Raw genomic sequence first — 18,247 nt, 5'->3', positions numbered from 1 at the left:
TGGTATTTAAGGCTAATAAAAAGATCATATTGCTTCTCAGACCAGAAATAATAGACAAAGGTTTCAGAAAACTTGCTATTTAAAAATTTTCATCTTGACATATGACACATTTAAGATGCAATTAAATCCTCAGATTTGAGCAAAAATCCTTTTACTCTATCCTATTGAGTGAAAATCTGTACCTCATAGATAAGAATATTCTGAACTTTTCTCATGATTTGTTAGTGAAGTGACATTTAAACTAACCAATTGATTATATCAAATTGTATCTCCAGTTTCATTAAGCAAACATTAATATGGCTAAAATGAAAAAATATTTTTCTTTTAAATGCAGAAATGTGCATCATCTTTTTAGCAAAGAGATCTGGCAGTTTCTGTGTTCCTACTCCTATTCTGTATTTGGGAAGAGTTCCAAATACTAAAAACTTCCACGGAGCATTATGAACTTTATGATTCTTTTTTAATAAAATAAAATCAAATAGGTTTCTAACTGTTAAACAAAGGAGAAAAATCCCCTGGCAAAGCAAGATTGCAGCCCATCAGAATAATTGGTAAAAGACAGAACCCGGCTAGAAAGATAAGCATAATACCAGCAATTAATATTCAGCATCTCACATTATAGTCAAGAGGATGTGTTTTTCTTTGTGATGTGGCTCATAAGCTAAGAGTATTGGGAGCAAGCTTCTGAGCGCTGTCTTCTTTTCGTGCGTGAGGATTAAGGAGAGGGGGGGAAAAAAACAGCGACAACAATCCTACTCCATCTGTAAATGAACAAACATCTTGATTTTATAGCTATTTGCTTTGTAAAACTGAGGAATGAAACAAAAATTACTGGATGCCTAAGTAACACTTTAATCTGAATTCATTTACGCTGTAGCTATGTAGTTGTCACAAACCATAATGCAGTATTTAATTAAAATAACAGAAGTGCATCTAGATATGTCCTGGGGTAGCTATCACCAAATTATAGTCTATGCCATCCGTATTTTATTTATGAAATGGCAGATTCTAAGGTGCAACAAGGCTGATGCAAAGCATAAACATTTTAAACTTGCATTTTTAGAAAGGTTTTTTTTTTTTTCTCCTGCTGTGTCTTTAAATTTTTTTTCTTCCTTCTATCATTGTGGGGTGGGGGTGTTAGTGGAATTGTTTTGCTGTGGATAAAGATCTCTCTTTATAACTCTTGCTTTTCAACTATTGACCTCCCAAGTCTTCTGGCTGTGAAATCCCCGTCTGTTGTCATGGTAAGGCTTCTGAGTTTCACAGGAGCCACAGCGAGCATGGGACATCTTAGGCGGAACTTGGACGTGGATTCCAGGAGGGTAGGAAAAATCACGTCTTTTCAGGCTCTCTGTGCCTGTTCCCACACAGTCTTCCTTGCACCCTTTTTTTTTATCCTCCCCCATCTATAAATACCCGTTATAGTTTACACGCTCCCTGGCTCTACTTTGCGGATGTTCACACGTAGACATACTGTACGGCTCCTTTCCATAAACGCATAGCATCTATCTTACACGCACCCACCATCCATCTCCTCGTTCACATTGGCTGTCCCATCCACCTCCTTGTCTGCAGAATTATGTTCAGCAAGGTCCCGATTTATAGGAAATAAATAATGAAAATGGAACGGACTGGGAAAGATAATCGAAACATTCAAATTGTTATTTTTCACTGTACTTTACACAAACAGAGCATCTGTAAACACCCAGAAAAGGTGTTGACTGGTTCCCGAAAAGCAGTGCCTTAGGAACATTCTGCCCAAGTGGGTCTCTACAGCGCATCTTTCCTGTTTCAACTCTCCTGCTTTTGGATGCTCTCAGGTCTGACCATTTTTAAATGGTAAATGATGCTATTATTGTTTTTATTCTTTCTGTCTCTTACTTATTCTGCCTATAGTGCTAAATTTTTGTCATCATTTACCTTCTATAAAATAATCCTAAGAATTATAAAACAGAAACAATAATTGCAATCACCTTTTTAAGGAAAAAAAAAAACTTGTAGTTACAATATAGAGATATTCTGATCATGCTATCATCAGATCACAGCCCAGTCCTACAGCAAGGGTCTTTTGGAGACAGGATTTCTTCTACACACTTGTAATTATTTTAGCCCCTTTCACAGGTCACATAAAAAGTTAATTTCAATCGCTGCTAATTTCCGTCCAACAAGAGTGCAGCGCTTTAAACCACCCAAAATAATTGGATTCAAAACAAATTTAGGAAATTGAGTGTGTTAGAAAGCAAATAAAAATATCCTTTTGGTAAGGAGGAGGGTGAAAGTAGTAAAAATGGCCCTTTTTTCTCCCTTCTTTCCCCTTCACAACTTTGCCATTAAAGTTGCACCTACAGCTAGAAGTTTGTCCGTGAAAAATGGTCATTTTGTTTCTCTGCTCAAAGAATGTTATTAAAATGCTAATTTAAAAGAAAAAGGAGTTAAATATCTAGCGATGGTGCATTCTAATTGCAACCATAATGAGCTCTCTAAATGTGCATGCCCCTGACACACACAGAGCATAAACAGCAGTAAACAGATCATTAGTACCCGCGTTCATTTATTCTGGCGACCTTACCATGACCCCACCGAGGGTAGGGTGAAAAGCAGGTGGATCTGGCTGTGACACCCCCTAGAGGGATCCAGGAAATGAAGCTATAAGCTGTTGTCATGGAAACGCCTATGTGTGCAGATGATGTAACACACCGACAGGCTGTAGGGCTCCGCAACTGGGACGTTGCCTTTCCCTCGCTGGAACAATCTTGAGGATTAAATTATTCATTTCTTTAATTCACAAAGCAAAAGGAATCCTAATTTTCTTGGTGATGTGCAACTCTCTTCCATTTGTCTAGGTTCTGAAACATGGTGACTTGTCATCCCCTCTTTCTCCGAAACCCACTCCAGCTTCCTACATTCTGGCCCCAAATAGCTGAATCTAGCAGAACTGAGCAGGGGAAGGCAGTGGAAACCTGACACCCAACATCTGTGCTGAAAGAGAGAAAATATAAGGTGTTAAGCTAAAATTTAAAAATATATTCAGTGTCTTCTCCTGATGAGGACATGATGGCCAGGAACTAAATGTATACTTTGTCTAGAACAGGATGGCTTTGTTTAGAGCAGTGCAGGGTCAAGGTTGGCCCTGGGAACTACCAAGCTGACACCCGATGCCCTGAGCATAAAGGGGAGAGTCCCAGTCCCAAATGAGCACCTCACTCTAGCAAGGTGCAAGAAGAGGAAATAGAGAAAGAGCAGAATTTAGATTAATAAAAATAATTCTTTTGAGAATGATTCCACTCTATCCTACCCTGTTTTGCACCAAACAACCTTAATAACCTTACAGCAACAGTAGAATAACTTTTCTTCTTCTTCTTCTTCTTCTTTTTTTTTTTTTTAAGGAAGCAGAAAAGACAATCTCTGGAAATTATTTTAAAATAAAAAATCTCCCTGCCTGTGCCTCACCCAACACCCCCCCTCCCCATTGCACTTTAGATGAACCTGTGATATTGTAGCAATGGCCCTTGAAGTGCAGTGGGGAGGTGATTTAGGAGAATATTAAAGGCAATGTGGAGATTCAAGGCGCCTCTCTCAGGGAGATCTGGAGAAATACGCAGCACAGATGGGCCGAGCAGATTAAACATTTCCGTCACATTGTTTCCAAATTGTGTTGTGGTGCCTGAGGCTGGTACTGCGGTCAGAGCAAAACAGAGCGGTGCAGAGCTGCGAGCTGCGCAGTTTATGGAATACATATTAATACGCCCGTCTCACATGGTATCACAATTCTATCATCTCTGAAATGGTGCCGTCTCCATTGTTCCTGAATTCTGCACTTGGCACCTTGTTTTCTCCCATCTGCACAGTGTTTACCTTCCCTTTATCCTTTCTCTCTTTTTTAGGTAAAGTTCAAGTTCTGTGCTTTCTCGCCTCTCTCCTTACCACCCTGTTTCACATTCCTTCTCACCTTTGCAGCTTATGATTTTTCTGTCACATTCACTCGCATGCCCACCCTGTTTTTTGCACACACTTCCATCACCAACAACCAGCACACCTCTCTGGTCTTGATCATTATGCACTCCCACCCTAAATATATGCTTGTCCTGCACAGGATTGAGACCATGAGCCGCACACTTGAGGCTGAACATCCCCTCAAACTCCAGTGCTCTTGAACCCTCCATCCAGATGACACATTCCTCTTCTCAGGATACTTGGCTGTTAGGGGGTGTGCTTCATAGAGTTGTCCCCAGGAGCCCCCCCAACTGCTTTTACTGACCACCTGGCATTTCTGGTGTCTTCTTTCTTCTATCCACATATCTTTGCCTGTATCCAGGCCCATCAATCCTCAGGTTAGCAAATTCCCTGAGATGTGACAATAAATAAAACCAGCTCAATTGAGGCAAATTTAATGATTCATTTTTATTATGATTTATAGACCAAAACTCTGAATAAGAGAAAATGATTGCCAAGAACTTACTGCCTAAAAGAGACTGGAGAGGCCGCCAAGCTACCCAAGGTCTTAGCCAAACACTGAGCTCCAATCCTTTCCAAGGCCACTAATCCACTGGCCACCGAGCTGACCATTCCCTTTCTCCTTTAAGAAAATCTCCACACAAAATTATTTGTAATGAAAAATGAGCACTTGTTTGTCTTTGGTGAACAATTCCTGTTTCCAGCCTTATTTTCCTAGCACTTGGAATTGTGCTGAGTTGGAATCCTCAATTTGCTTAATAATTTATGATATCCAAAGAAAGCATTAAATTTCCAAAGCTGGATTTTTAGGAGCAAAGAATCTGTGGGCCAATCCAGAGTAAATGCATAATGTTTTGGGGCTGACCCTGGCAAATCAAAGTCTACCCTGCTCAGGAATTCAAATTTCCCATCCTTACTAATGATAATATGTGATCCGCAAGCACTAATAAGAGAAATAAGCAATCATAAACCAATGTTTCCATGATTGATTGGCTTTTCCCATACATATATCAAGACTTTATTGATCCTTCATGTTAGGGACTGATTGATTGTTCTCTCGAAGAAGAATTCTCTTGTTTATAACACTCATACAGTAAACTTTGATGGTTAAGAGAACCAAAATATGAGACATTTTCTGGGAATCTTGTTCCACAGAGGCTCAGAGCCCAGTTCAATGTGAAAAAAAGAATGTTTCTATTAGAAACCTTCTCAGGGGAACTGAGCATGTTATGCAACTTGCTCCAAAAGCCATCATGTGGCTTTGAATGGAAGTTGTGAGAAGATACCACAACTTTTAAGTCAGTTAGCAAGACAGTGCCTTAGAAAGGACAAGCAAGCTCAGTTAGCCTTTGAAGGGGGAACAGACTCTGCTATTGGAGGGCTCAGGCCTGGGAAACTCAGCATGGAAGGGACAAATATTCTTATCTCTTTTTTTTTTTTTTTTTAATTAAGGGGTAAGGGTTGTGGCCACACTGGGCCAAATACAAATCAAGGACATCAAGACCATGGAATTTTCCCCTAGAGTACTGCTTGGAAAACTATGAAGGGTGCACATATCCTCTGAGAATCTGATGGAGGAGACCCACGTACACATGTACACAAAATTTTACACCAGTTTCAGGAAGCTTGAAGATTCCTTCACACCCCATCCACAGACAAGCTCCACAGGGTCACAGACTCCAGTTTAAGAGTTCTGCCCTAGAGAATGGTGAGTTCCTTTTGTTGGAACAGCCTAGGATTCACTGAGCCTAGAAATTGAATTCTCATCCCAAGACAGGATGGTCATTCCAGGTCATGTCTGTGCTACTCCAGGGGAGTCATGGAAGAGCTTATACAAATAGGAACCAGCAGGGAGGAGAGAAATTAAAATGTAGCAATCATGGAGTAGGGGTATTTAATCTCTTTTAAGGCTTATGATAGGCGCCTGCTGGTCCCCCCTCCCCATATCCCCTGACACCTACTGACAGGGTATTTGCAGCACCACACAGGGACTCAGGGCCCTGTGACAGGAGGAGCACCGAGGAGGTCCATGATAGTCTTGAAACCGTAAACAGCAATAGGAAACCACTGGAGGCAGAGTCAAGCTGTGCAACATGCCCGTTGTTGGTGGCCATACTGCTTTTTGTTTATAGAATTTGCTGTTCTTTTTATGGCAGGTTTGGTAGGGTTTTTTTTTTTCCTTGTTGATGGAGATTAGCAGCATAAATCCTTTTATGGCAGTGTGCAGTCCCCCATAAACACTTTTGATTGTTGCTGATGGTGAGCACTGCGTCTATTTCAGGTTCACTCAACGCTTCACTCATCCAGGCCAGTAGCTCCTCCATCCAGATAATGGAGTTCAAATAGCCAACTTTCATTTGTGAGACTTCTTTGTTTGGGGGGTTCAAGGAGGTAGGGCAAGGTTGTATTGAGAGAAGTAGATTTTTAATCAAGCCTAGATATATTTATGATGAAAACAAACCATACACACTGTACTTCTTTCTGGTGAAAGGCTTCTAAAGACTTAGTGGCAGAAGCAAACACTGATGTGAAGGATTTTTTTAATAACTTTTTATATTCTTCTCTAAAGCATCTTCACGTAACAATCCTGTATCATCAGAATCTAAGCTCTACCACACATTGTACACATCAAGTTACAGAGTGGGGAGCATGTATGATTTTGATGTCCCTACAGTGTTGTCACCTGTAGGCATGTGTCCCCACTTAAAGGCAGAACCCTCCTGCATGGAGGATTAGAGGTCTCCTGGGAGCCTCTCAGTATTTTTCCAGGCTTTCCAAACATGTGGGCGAAGAGAAGTCAGACTTTATGGAAAACATTGATCCCAGAAATTCAGTTCTCCCTGCTGTCCTAAAACTCAAATCCAAGAATCAGCAACTTAATAAAAATGCAGTAAATTAGCACCTCTAGACAGGAGCAGAGTTCATTCAGAGCTGGGGTCTGCCTGGCTGAGCCAGTACTCTCTCCATTTTAATAGTTTAATAAAAATTAGCATAATTAACGAACATCTGTATGATCCAGAGTGGTGCAATTTGGCACTTGGAAACGAGGGCTTAAACATGATTGCTGTGAGTTTAATGTTGTTTTAATTCTTTTTGGCACTGTGCAGTGAAATAAACGTTTGGTGGTGATAGTTCTCGGCCGGATCTCATTTGCATTTTTCTCCCTTTGATTATGAGCAATTGTGGACTCCCCAGCAATTCATCAAAGTAGAAATTATTTTAAAATACCTCGTGGTGTTCAGACTGGGTTGGAGCAATGCATGGGGGGTGGTAGTGGGAGAGAAGGCTAAAAATTTTCCATTCATGCTTTAAACATTTCAGCCCTGCAGCCCTTTTCGAGTATCCAGCCAAGGGAAGAAATCTGGAAAAGACAGTCAGATCCCAGGACCTGTAGGTGCTTTGATTAAGCTCCCAGGCCTCCACAGCAGGATAGATATGGTCTCTGAGACTGTGCCATCCTCCTTACTATTCTGCCTGCTCTTTTGTTTTGAAGGGCAAAGAGTTGATTTCACTCATTTCAATTCTCACCACTGTGGCGAGGCTACTACATCTGCAGTCAGCAGGTCAGTGTTCCCCTCGAGCAAGAGCAAACTGACTGGGAGCCTGGCCTTGGCAGGTGCCCTGCTGAGCCTCATCTGCTTCTTCTTTGCACCCTCTTCAAGTTGGCAGAGAAAACCTTCCTCAGGCTTGGTCCCTGCCCGGAACATTACAGTTAAAGGGGAACTGTGAAGTGTGAGTCAAAGTCAGGGGTCTTGAATAGTCTCCCTCCCCCGGGTGCCTTATTTGAGCCTCTGCAGATGATAGAGATGACAGCACCTTGCAGGTAGAAGGCCACACTTCAAACATGGTTATGCAAGTTGACTTTGATCAAAAGACTGACAGAACCAGGTACAGTGATACATACTTGTAATCCCAATAGCTTGGGAGGCTGAGGCAAGAGGATCACAAGTTTGAAGACAGCTTCAGCAACTTAGCAACTTAGCGAGACCCTGTCTCAAATTTTTAAAAAATAAAATCAAAAGAGGTGGGGATGTGACTCAGTGGTAAAACACTCCTGTATTTAATCACCAGTACCTGGGGGGGGGGGGACTGTCAGATAGCATTGTCCCCACCTGCCTATGATAGCAGAAGAACTAAAACTACTTTCTAAGAGAAAGGAAGTTACAGTGAGAAAGGAAGACAGAGCCTGTATTTTCCTTTCACAGCAAGGCCCTGTAGACACAGACATTCCAGTAATGTGGTCAACACAGGGCAACTCTATAAGAAAACTTTAGGCAGAAACTGCCCTAACTTCAGTGTTAGAAAATGGACAGTAACAGAATTTGTACCAACATGAGATCAAAAGCTCATGACAGGCATAGGCTGAGGAATTCTAGGTAATTGCCCAAAGACAGTGCACTCTATGGGGAATTTGGCCTGGAAGAGGGAGGACATGAGAAGGAGTAGGTATAGGAAGAGGTGGTGGACATTCAGTCTTTTAAGACTGGTTTTAAAAAGGCAATTCCCTGATCCTATAAGGATCAACGCAGTAGAATCACTTCCTGTGGCCTTTGAGACTCTTCTTGGTATTTAGGGAGCCATTGGGGTAGACTGTCTCCAAAAGCAGTTGATCTCTTTCTGCCACAACCAGTTCCATCGCCAGGGGAATATCTTGGAGTTGGTTGTAACTAAACCTGTCAATCAAGAGTGTAAATTCCCATTGCTCCCTTTACTTTGTCATAACCTCATTTAAAAAGTGTTTATTTGGGGGGGAAAAACGGTATTTATTTGACCCCGCTCTGTGCTGGGTACTGGGCTGAGTGCTGACAATACACAGCAAACAAAAACAAGGTCTAGCCCTCAGTTTCCCATCTGTTGACTGACACTGAGACAAAGGCCAGAAGAAACAAGGCAGCGTCGTGAACTCATGTCGGGGAAGTACTATGGACCATGTGGGGAGGTGGGGACAGCCAGAGCGTGCCCAAGAGAGGCTTCTAGTGAGTGACTCACTTCTAGTGAGTGACTCAGCAATTGAAATCTGAAGCCTGCTTAGGAGTGAGCCTTTCAAAATGGAGGAGGGAAGTAGAGGCTAAAAATGCAGAGGATAGCCTCCAAGGTGAGAGTAACTTGGAGCACAAATATAATACACCAAATATATAAATAGAGAAGTTGACAAGGGGCAGTGGAGACCCACTGAAAGGTTCCAGAGCAATGACAATATCAGTGTGCATCTCAGAAGCATTCTGACTCCAGAACAAAGAACAGAGTAGAAGAAAATAAGAACACAAGAGAGAGGGCTGGGGATGTGGCTCAAGCGGTAGCTCGCTCGCCTGGCATGCGTGTGGCCCGGGTTCGATCCTCAGCACCACATACAAACAAAGATGTTGTGTCCACCAAAAACTAAAAAAATAAATATTAAAATTCTCTCTCTCTCTCTCTCTCTCTCTCTCTCTCTCTCTCTCTCTCTCTCTTAAAAAAAAAAAAAAGAACACAGAGAGAGACAGAGAGCAATTTGGAGGTTGTTTCTGTGATCCTCATGATAGATGACAGTGATATCTGGGGTATTGGCAATGGGAATGGAGAGAATTCCAGTAATAATTTGGAGAGAGAATTAAAAGGACTTAAGGATTGATTGGAAGAGGAAGATGAAGTCAGGGAGGATTCTGAGGTTTCTGGCCTGGGTAACTGAGTTCATGGAGGCACCACTTACTGAAGGAGAGAGCATTGGAGGCGGAGAGATTTGGGGAATGCAAATGGGGATAGAGGCAGGCTGATGGGTTAAGTTTGAGCAGTTTGGAGGACATGCACTTGGATACTGGAGTCCAAAATTTGGTTACGGGCTGGAGTTTTTAACCAGTCTTTAGCCATCAACACAGTCACAGAGGTTAAACTCCAGGGGTATTTGAGATCGCTCAAGGAGATCAAGTCAGAAGAGAAGAGGGCCAGGAGAAAACCCTGGGAAACAACCACATTAAAAGGAGAGAGAGTAAGATGAATGAGAATGAGCAGAAGCAGCCAGAGAAGAGGGAGGGAAACTGGGAGAATGATCGCAGAAACCAAGAGAAGTTGTCTCAAGGAGGGTCAACAGTGGGTGCCAGCATGTCTGAGAACAAGTGTTAGGGACTGAGAAGTACCCAGAGAATCTGCACCAGGAGGAGGCAGTGGGGACACAGGGAAGGCATAAATGGAGTGACAGAAGCAGAAGTCCAACTAGAGTGACTTGGATGACTGGGAAGGAAGAAGTTGAGCGGTGAGTGGAGTAAACTCTTCCAGGAGGTCTGTGAAGTGGAAGTCAGCATAGACTAGAAGACACACAGGGGAGACTTTAATAGTTGTTTTCAAAGATGAAAACACATCTTGAACACAGTTCACTGCTGGTGGAAAGAGTCATTTACATTAGAGGCAGAGGTCAGACTCCATAGATCTAAGAAAAAAGGGAGGGAGGGAGGAGAGAAGGAAAGAAAGAGGAGGAAACAGTTACAAGTGCACATGGTGAAGTATGATCTTAAACCAGGGGATGCGTCGTCCCTCATTAAATGGGAAAGAATGGTTGTCAATATGGTTACATTGCTGCTTTCATGGCTGGAGGCTGACTAATTTGAAACTTTTAGCCAGGTGCAGTGGTGCATGCCTGTAATCCCAGCAGCCAGGGAAGCTGAGGCAGGAGAATTGTAAGTTCAAGGCCAGCCTCAGCAATTTAGAGAGACCCTAAGCAACTTAGCAAGACCCTGTCTCTAAATAAAATATAAAAAGGGCTATGGATATGGCTCAGTGGTTAAGCACCCTTGGGTTCAATCCCCGGTACAAAAAAAAAAAAAAAAAAAAATTAAGACTACATTCTCTTTTTTTTTATATATATATATATATTTTTAGTTGTTGTTGGACACATGCTTTTATTTTATTTATTTTTATGTGGTGCTGAGGATTGAACCCAGCACCTTGCACATGCTAGGCAAGGGCTCTACTGCTGAGCCCCAGCCCCAGCCCCAGCCCCAAGACTCCTTTGTCTTTGAAGGTGGAAAAGAGGTTATCTGCTGAGAGGGAGGGGAATTAACATAGTTGGAGAAGGAAAGATAACTACTTGGAGACAGAAAAGATCACCAGTTAATGCTAGGGGCCCTGAGTTTTTAATGTCACAACCTGGTTTTCTTTCTTTTCTTTCATCTTCTTTTTTCCCCCTGAAACTCAGCAGCTAGATATACAAAACCAGACAAGGCATGGTTCCCCAAACCCAGCTAAGTTGAAACACCTGTTCTCAGCCCGTTTTTTATTTGCCCCTTCCTGTGACACTTACATGTCCTACACATCATTACTGATGTCACTGTCAACCTCCTACCTCTTCAATGAAGGGATCTAATGTTTAGAACACCTACTATGATATCAGACACTTTTGGTATCACATATAGAGATGGAGATACTATTCCTTCTCTTACAGATGAGGAAGTTAAAGCCAGGAGGATCTAAGGTCACATGGCTACTAAATGACCAAGCGGAGATTAGCTCTTAGTCTGTCTGACTCCAAAGCCCATTACTCTATGCTGCGAGCACTGAGGGGCAAGCAATGTTCTGATTCATCATTCAGTATCTCAGGGGAACTCAAATAGCACTTTGCACATAGAAAGTACTTGATAAATAGTATTGATTTGAACTGTGACCTGACTCCCTGAACATCTTTAGTGTACTGGCATTTAGTGTGTGCCCAGTTTTCTCTGAAGAAGCCATACCATTCAGCTTGCTAGGGGAAAGGGAAGGGAGGACTCTTTAGGTTCGGCAATAACATCAAAGATGCAAAGTTTACAATGCAGACAAAATGGCTGCCCTTCAAAGATGTTAACTGTTCCCACAGATGATGCCAACGGAGAAACCATCAACGGAGTCTCCCACGCTGTCACTGTAAGAAGTTTTATAGAGGCATGACCAAATTTCACTTTTAACCATCCTCTTTTCATTTTTCAGGAGTATAACATGTACGGCTGGTGGGTAGGAGAACTGAACAGCCTCATTGGAATTGTCCCAAAGGAGTATCTCACCTCTGCCTTTGAAATGGAAGAAAGATGAATCCCAGGTATCAGAATCATTGCCAGTGAACTGCCTGCCCCTGAGTTGAAAAGAGTTTGTGGGTCATGACTTTGTTTCTCTGTAAAGATAAGAGTTGTCAGTGTTGTGCTTTTCTTCATTGCCAAAGTAATGCTACTGAGTCACAAGTGAAAGACAATGAGTCTGGAATTGTTTTTTCCAAAGTTTGGGGAGTATGTCACTTTGGATTTAGATTCCACTACAAGTGAAAATTTTAAAATAACAGTGACTTCATTAAGAGGAATTAATTTTGCTCTTCTATAAAAACCTGGAGGTAAGTGATCCAAAGCATCCAGGTCTAGGTAACTTCTCTTTTTGCTCCACTGTTTGTGGTCATATTACCAAGGTTACTTCACAGACAAGAAAGATGCTTCTGCTCCGGCAATCATGTCTGCCTTCTACTCAGTAGGAAAGATAAAAGTGAAATAAAAGCATATCCTCTTCCTTTGAGAACACTACAGAGATGTTACACATGCTATTTCTGCTTACATTCCATTAACCAGAAATTGTGTAGATAGGTGGACAGATACATAGATAGATCACAATACAAAGAAAAATTTACTCTAAGTAGCCCTGGGTCCAGCTTAAAAATAGAGGGTTGAACTTGGTATGGTGATGCATGCTGTAATCCCAGCAACTCAGGAGGCTGAGGCAGGAGGATTACAAGTTCAAAGCCAGCCTCAGCAACTCAGCAAGGCCTTAAGCAACTTGGAAAGATCCTCCTGCCTCAAAATAAAAACTGAAAATGGTTGGAGAATGTAGCTCAGTGTTAAAGCACTCCTGGGTACCCTCCACAAGGTGCCCTCCCCACCCCAAAAAAAAAATAAAATGGAAAGAAAGAAAACAAAATAGAGAGTTCATCACTAAACAGAAAGAGGAAACTAGATATTGGGAGACAATCAGTACTTGCCACCAGGATAGATCTAGGTTTCTTTATCCCCAGCTCTCAAATCCCGGGCACCATTTTCCACAAATGTGTACACACTGTGATAGGAGTAACCAAGATTAGAAATTTGGTATGAAAAATAGTCAAGTTAACGTTTATATAACAAAGAATAAGATTTGTGTTTTATGAGCAAGAAACCCAGCTTGTTTTGGTTTGGTTTTGCTGTACTGGGGACCAAATCCAGGACCTCACACAGCTAGGTAAGCACTCTGCCACTGAGCCACACCCCCAGCCCCCTATAGGGCTTTAAGACAGTGGAAGTTAAGCTTGATTTGGGTGGGGGCACATTTGGGAGCCACTTTGGTGCACAGTGGGTTTTGTTAAGAATTGAGTGATAGAGGGCATCCAAGACCAGTTTAATGTCACTAGCTCCATCTTCCGGCTTCATTTGGGAGCCGACTTCATTGCTAGGGGTGAAGGATGACTTCAGAGTGAGTGATACAAACTGTCCTTGGAGTCTTCCAGACCAGGGCCAGCTCTAGTGTGCAGCAGCAGTTGAGTGAATTCATTTAGGAAAATACATGAGGATAGATCTCACTCTCCGATGCCCTTGTGTGACCGCTCAAGGTTTGACTTCACGACTTTCCTGATGAGGACCCTATTTCCTGGCTGAGAATGCAGAATGGTTGGAATTTTCCTGTCGAATCTAAGCAAATTCACCCTATTTCACTTTGTCATTTAAAGTTGTTTATCTTTGCATTCTCTTCGCCCCAGCAATTCCACCTCTAGGAATTTATCCTTCAGCTGTCCTTGCATGCATGCCAGATGACACACAGGAGCTTACTTGTTTGTAACAGCAATTGATTGGACGTGACCTAAATGCTCAATAGAGAACTAGTCAGAGAATTGAATACTATGCAACAGTGAAAAAGAAAAGGGAACTGTTCTGGAATACATGTTGGTAAAGTAAAAAATGCTGCAATGCAGGACAGGCCAAATTTGCCCCATTATATAAAAAGGGAGTAGAAATTATATATGCCTATTTGCTCATATATGTATGAAATATTTCTGGAAGGAGAAAGAAACTAATAACATGAGTTGCCTCCAAGGATAAAGAAACTGCATATCTGTGAGACAGAGAAGGAAGGAAGACTTTTCACTCCCATTCATACTTTTATATTTTGAAGCATAAAAGCAAATTTGTGTATTTCTCCCCTTTAGGAAATATTCTTCTCTCTGTCCTGCCTTTATGAAGAAACAGATCCATCCAGTGCTCCCACTCCCTATTCTCACTGGATTCCTCTCTCCACTGAAGAAACCCAAGTCTCTCCATCACCTCGAAGTGACTGTGAGCCACCAGTAAGACAACTGGGAAGAGGCACGTTTATCAACACTGTTACTAAGCCCACCTGCTCATGGCTCGTCCCATCTCTAAACACGCCCACACACCTACTTCTACCTTTGCCACAGGACTGACACAAAGAGGACCATAGAGATAAACCCCTTGGGAGGAGGAAGTTGCTAGTTGTTTTGGCTGGCCTGAAAACCACAAATAAACTTCAGATTTGGTTCTTTGCCAAGGGTGATGGTGTTGAGTTCCTTTCTGAAATAGTATCAAAATGCCACCTCTGGCCATTCTTGTCATCTCCCAACAAAGTGGGAAAGGACAGCCAGAGAGAAAACAAAGGCCCAGACAGAAAAAAAGACTTGTAATTGCAACTGTGTTTCAGGGCAGAATCATCTCAGGAACCCAGGGCTGCTGGGTTTCTGGTCATGTCTCAGACTTGCTTTGGTTGGCTCCTTGGGTTTTTGTGGTGGTGGTGGTTTTGTTGCTGTTGTTGTTGTTGTTGTTTGCTTTATTTTGGTTTATTTTTTATGTTCTGAATCTCTGAAACAGAACCTGGAAGTGAGGCCTGGGAGTCAGAACATTAAAGAACTCTTCTTCAGGCCTTGGGTTAGTTAGCAAGCATCAAGCAACTCTCAGATAAGGGCTGAGGAGGTGCTTTGAGGAGGGTGAATACAGGCCTCTGTTTCCCTTTTATGTTGCCTGTACCTAGCCCTCAGGTTATCTGCACACCAAAGAGGCAGAAAAACAGTGGCTAAGAACATAAACCCCAGAGTAAACAGGCTGGGAATAAATCCCACTTCCCTGTTTATTACACTTTCTCAAGTAAGTTGCCTGACCTTTAATGCCCCCATTTCCTCTCCTTAGAAAGGGTGTGCTCTGTCTCATTGGGGCATTCAGTAATTAGTAAGATGAAAGAATTTAACATGTGTAATGTGCTTGGAACAAAGCCTGACATGAATATCTACTCAGTAAGATACTACATTTCTACATGAGAAATTTTGAAAGACAGACACCTGAGAAACTATAGGAATTTTATCATTGAAACTGCCTGTTCAGAACAACTCTGGATTGGCAGAAGCCTTCTTCACCTCTGTAAGGACCATATTGTAGCTCTGGAGCAAGACTCCAATTGCACATCACTGTGGGAGAAAAACCAGGCAGCAGACAATGGATCCAAATTTCTCAGGAAAAAAAATAAATATATTGTATGCCAACTATTCATTTCCAGATTTTTCTGACCCAGGAATAAGAAATGAAAATAATTTTGTGTATGATAGATTTTTAAAAAGTAAGAAAAGGGAGGACTAGGGATGTGGCTCAGTGGTAGAGCACTTGCCTAGCATGCACAAGGCCCTAGGTTCAATCCCAGTACCACAAAAGGAAAAAGGTAAGAAAAGGGGACAATTCATGTCCTTGAGGGTGGGGTTGGTGGGGAGGGGGCTATTAAAGTGAACATAAGATCCCCTCTTTATGCAGGGTGTTAAAGGAGGAGGGACCACTAGGTGGCAGCATATGAGCAGGTGAACAAAAGAGAACCAATTGCCTACTGCTTTGGGAACATCTGCACCAATCCCAGCCCACAGGTAAGGACAATGGGCATTGTTCTGAAGTGGTTAAGAGCAGGGACAAACACAAACCCTTCTCTCCTTCTTCATCCTTCCCTAGAGAACCCTCAGGGACCCAAGTCTGGAATGTCTGCAAGAGCCAGCATCATGGTGCCAATACTCTGACTTGAGACACACAAGAAAAAGGGATGCCAGAAGAGGAAGAGCAGGTACCTGGGGCATATTGAGAAGGGAACTGAAATAGGAACAAGGTCAAGGTGACTTCTTCACTCCCTGCACAGTTCCACACTCAACATCATGACCACTGGTTTCCAGCATTAAAAAAAAAAAAAATCCCTTAGTGCACTGTCCCTTTTCTACCTGTGTAGACCAGAGGAAACAATCATTTGCTGAACTTGGCCACTTCTCCAATCCTGGGGTAGGGAACATACCCAGACCTCTGGCCCCTCTAGCTATAAAAATAAGCACAAAAAGAAATCACAATGGGAGCCGGTCGGTCGGTCGGTCGCAGTGACATAACACGTCTGGAACCCAGAGACTCAGGAGGCTGAGGATGGAGGATCGCAAGTTTGTCAGCAACTTAGTGAGGCCCTAAGCAACTTTGTAAGACCTTGTCTCAAAAAATAAAAAATGGGCTGGGGATGTGGCTCAGTGGTAAAGCACCCCTGGATCCCTGGGTTCAACTCCCCAATCCAAAAAAAAAAAAGAAAAGGAATTAGATTGGCCCTAAAGGATGTAACAAATGGAATGATTTGAAATCTGATCTATAGCTCTTCTGTCTCTGATGTTATTGTTTGCCAAGAAAAAGGAGAGTGAGTTGGGTGGGTCGATGAGACTGTCTAAAAACGGAAGGGTATAATCTATTCGGGAAAACTCCCTTTTTCTTCTTTTTTATTATTGAATTATTAGCAGTACTAGTATTTAGTTGAGCATTCTAAAGTAGACCTTTTAGAAGCAGCAGATTCCTACAGTCTGTTGGAAATTAAACCTCAGGCAGCAAAACTGCTCTCCACTCAATTCAACAGCCTCAGATGGCAACTGACTAATCAGATTACTCCTTCTCTCTTTGACTCCACTAACCAAATCCCCACCTCACTGCCTGCCACTAACTGGATAACTGGGACATTAGACCACTTAACTAACCACATTATGTGTGGGATGGCTTCTTAATCGCCACTGGTTATTCCGGTGAGTGGAACAGGAGAGGGGTAGAGGTAAAAAGGCTTTTTTCCTTCCTTGATTTGATGTAAAGAAGGAAAAAAAACTGAAAGTCAAGATCCTAAATTTAAGGGCTGGGGTTGTGGCTCAGTGGCAGAGCATGTGAGAGGCACTGGGTTCGATTCTCAGCACCACATATAAATAAATAAAGGTCCATCAGTAATTAATAAAAATATATTTTTTAAAAGATCCTAAATTTAAGAAGCAAATGCATACCTGCCTTTTTACAGATAAATAATCACTTACACGGAATTTACACTCACTGGAGAATCTAGCCTAGGACTACTACAGTTCGGTCTGCATTGTCTAAGCTGATATCTGGGAATACCAAATGCTCTGAAATACTAGAAAGTTTCAGCTACATTTCATTAAAAACACATTTTTTTCTAGTATGCTTTCTGTCATCCATAGAGGAAAATGGCATAGACGTTGTTTTGCAATTACCTTAATATTACATTTTCCCCATACAATGGCCTGATAAATCTCTTAGAAATCTGTATTTAATTCAAAACCAACTATCTTTCCCTAGTGAATAAAAATGGGGAAGAGAATTCCCAGTAAGTGTCATTCCCTAAAACCCAGGGTGATTCTATTATTAACGAGCAGCACCAACAGTGGGGCCGACTAGATGCCCCCTCTCCTGTTTGAGACAGACATTCCCTTTACATTGAGTGTAAGGGACAGCCTCGATCTTAAGTGGCACCACCTTATTGATAACCAGTTAGTTTTTGAAAAAGGCAAAACTGAGGATCTAAAAGGGAACACATTCTATGGAAGAAATTAAAAGATCCTTGAAATTCTGTCAGATGCTTTGCTTGTTGACTCTCTGCAGTGAGGCCACTCCAGTGAGACATATGCAAAACCCACATTTCATGACTCCTCCCTGGCCCCTCCAGCCCACCTGTTTCCCACCTTTTGGCCTTCCCACCAGATCCCCTGGTTACATACACTGGATGAGGGGAAATGAACAAGATAAAGGAGAGGAATATAAAAGGATAAAGAAAACTTTAGATGTACAAAAGGGATGGAATATCCTCTCCACCCAGGAGAGATCTGTTCTACTATCCTTGAAATGAAGCTTCTTACTTTCTGCTCTCTACTTGTCTGCTTCTCTGATGCTATATTTCAGCATTTGGGGAAGCAGGACTCACCAAGGTAATCGGCACTGGTGGTATCAGCATCACAATAAAGTAGTGGTGTCAATGTGGAACACAAGATAAC

At 42.2% G+C, this 18,247-nt stretch overlaps 1 protein-coding gene across 1 annotated transcript in view; it reads left to right on the top strand.

Annotated features, from left to right (window-relative positions):
• The window catches only part of Skap1 (src kinase associated phosphoprotein 1), a 281,306-nt gene extending 266,831 nt beyond the window's left edge, over window positions 1-14,475 (top strand). Inside the window, exons 12-13 of the mRNA XM_013356957.4 lie at window positions 11,890-11,998; window positions 14,117-14,475. Coding sequence (XP_013212411.2) covers window positions 11,890-11,991 — 102 coding nt within the window. The 3' untranslated portion in view covers window positions 11,992-11,998; window positions 14,117-14,475. The remainder of the gene's footprint in view (window positions 1-11,889; window positions 11,999-14,116) is intronic.
• Window positions 14,476-18,247: the final 3,772 nt, after the last annotated feature.

This window comes from Ictidomys tridecemlineatus, chromosome 3, assembly GCF_052094955.1.
Source record: "Ictidomys tridecemlineatus isolate mIctTri1 chromosome 3, mIctTri1.hap1, whole genome shotgun sequence".
Classification (NCBI taxonomy): domain Eukaryota; kingdom Metazoa; phylum Chordata; class Mammalia; order Rodentia; family Sciuridae; genus Ictidomys; species Ictidomys tridecemlineatus.
Note: the sequence above shows the minus strand (reverse complement) of the source record. Positions and strands in the feature narration are given on the sequence as shown.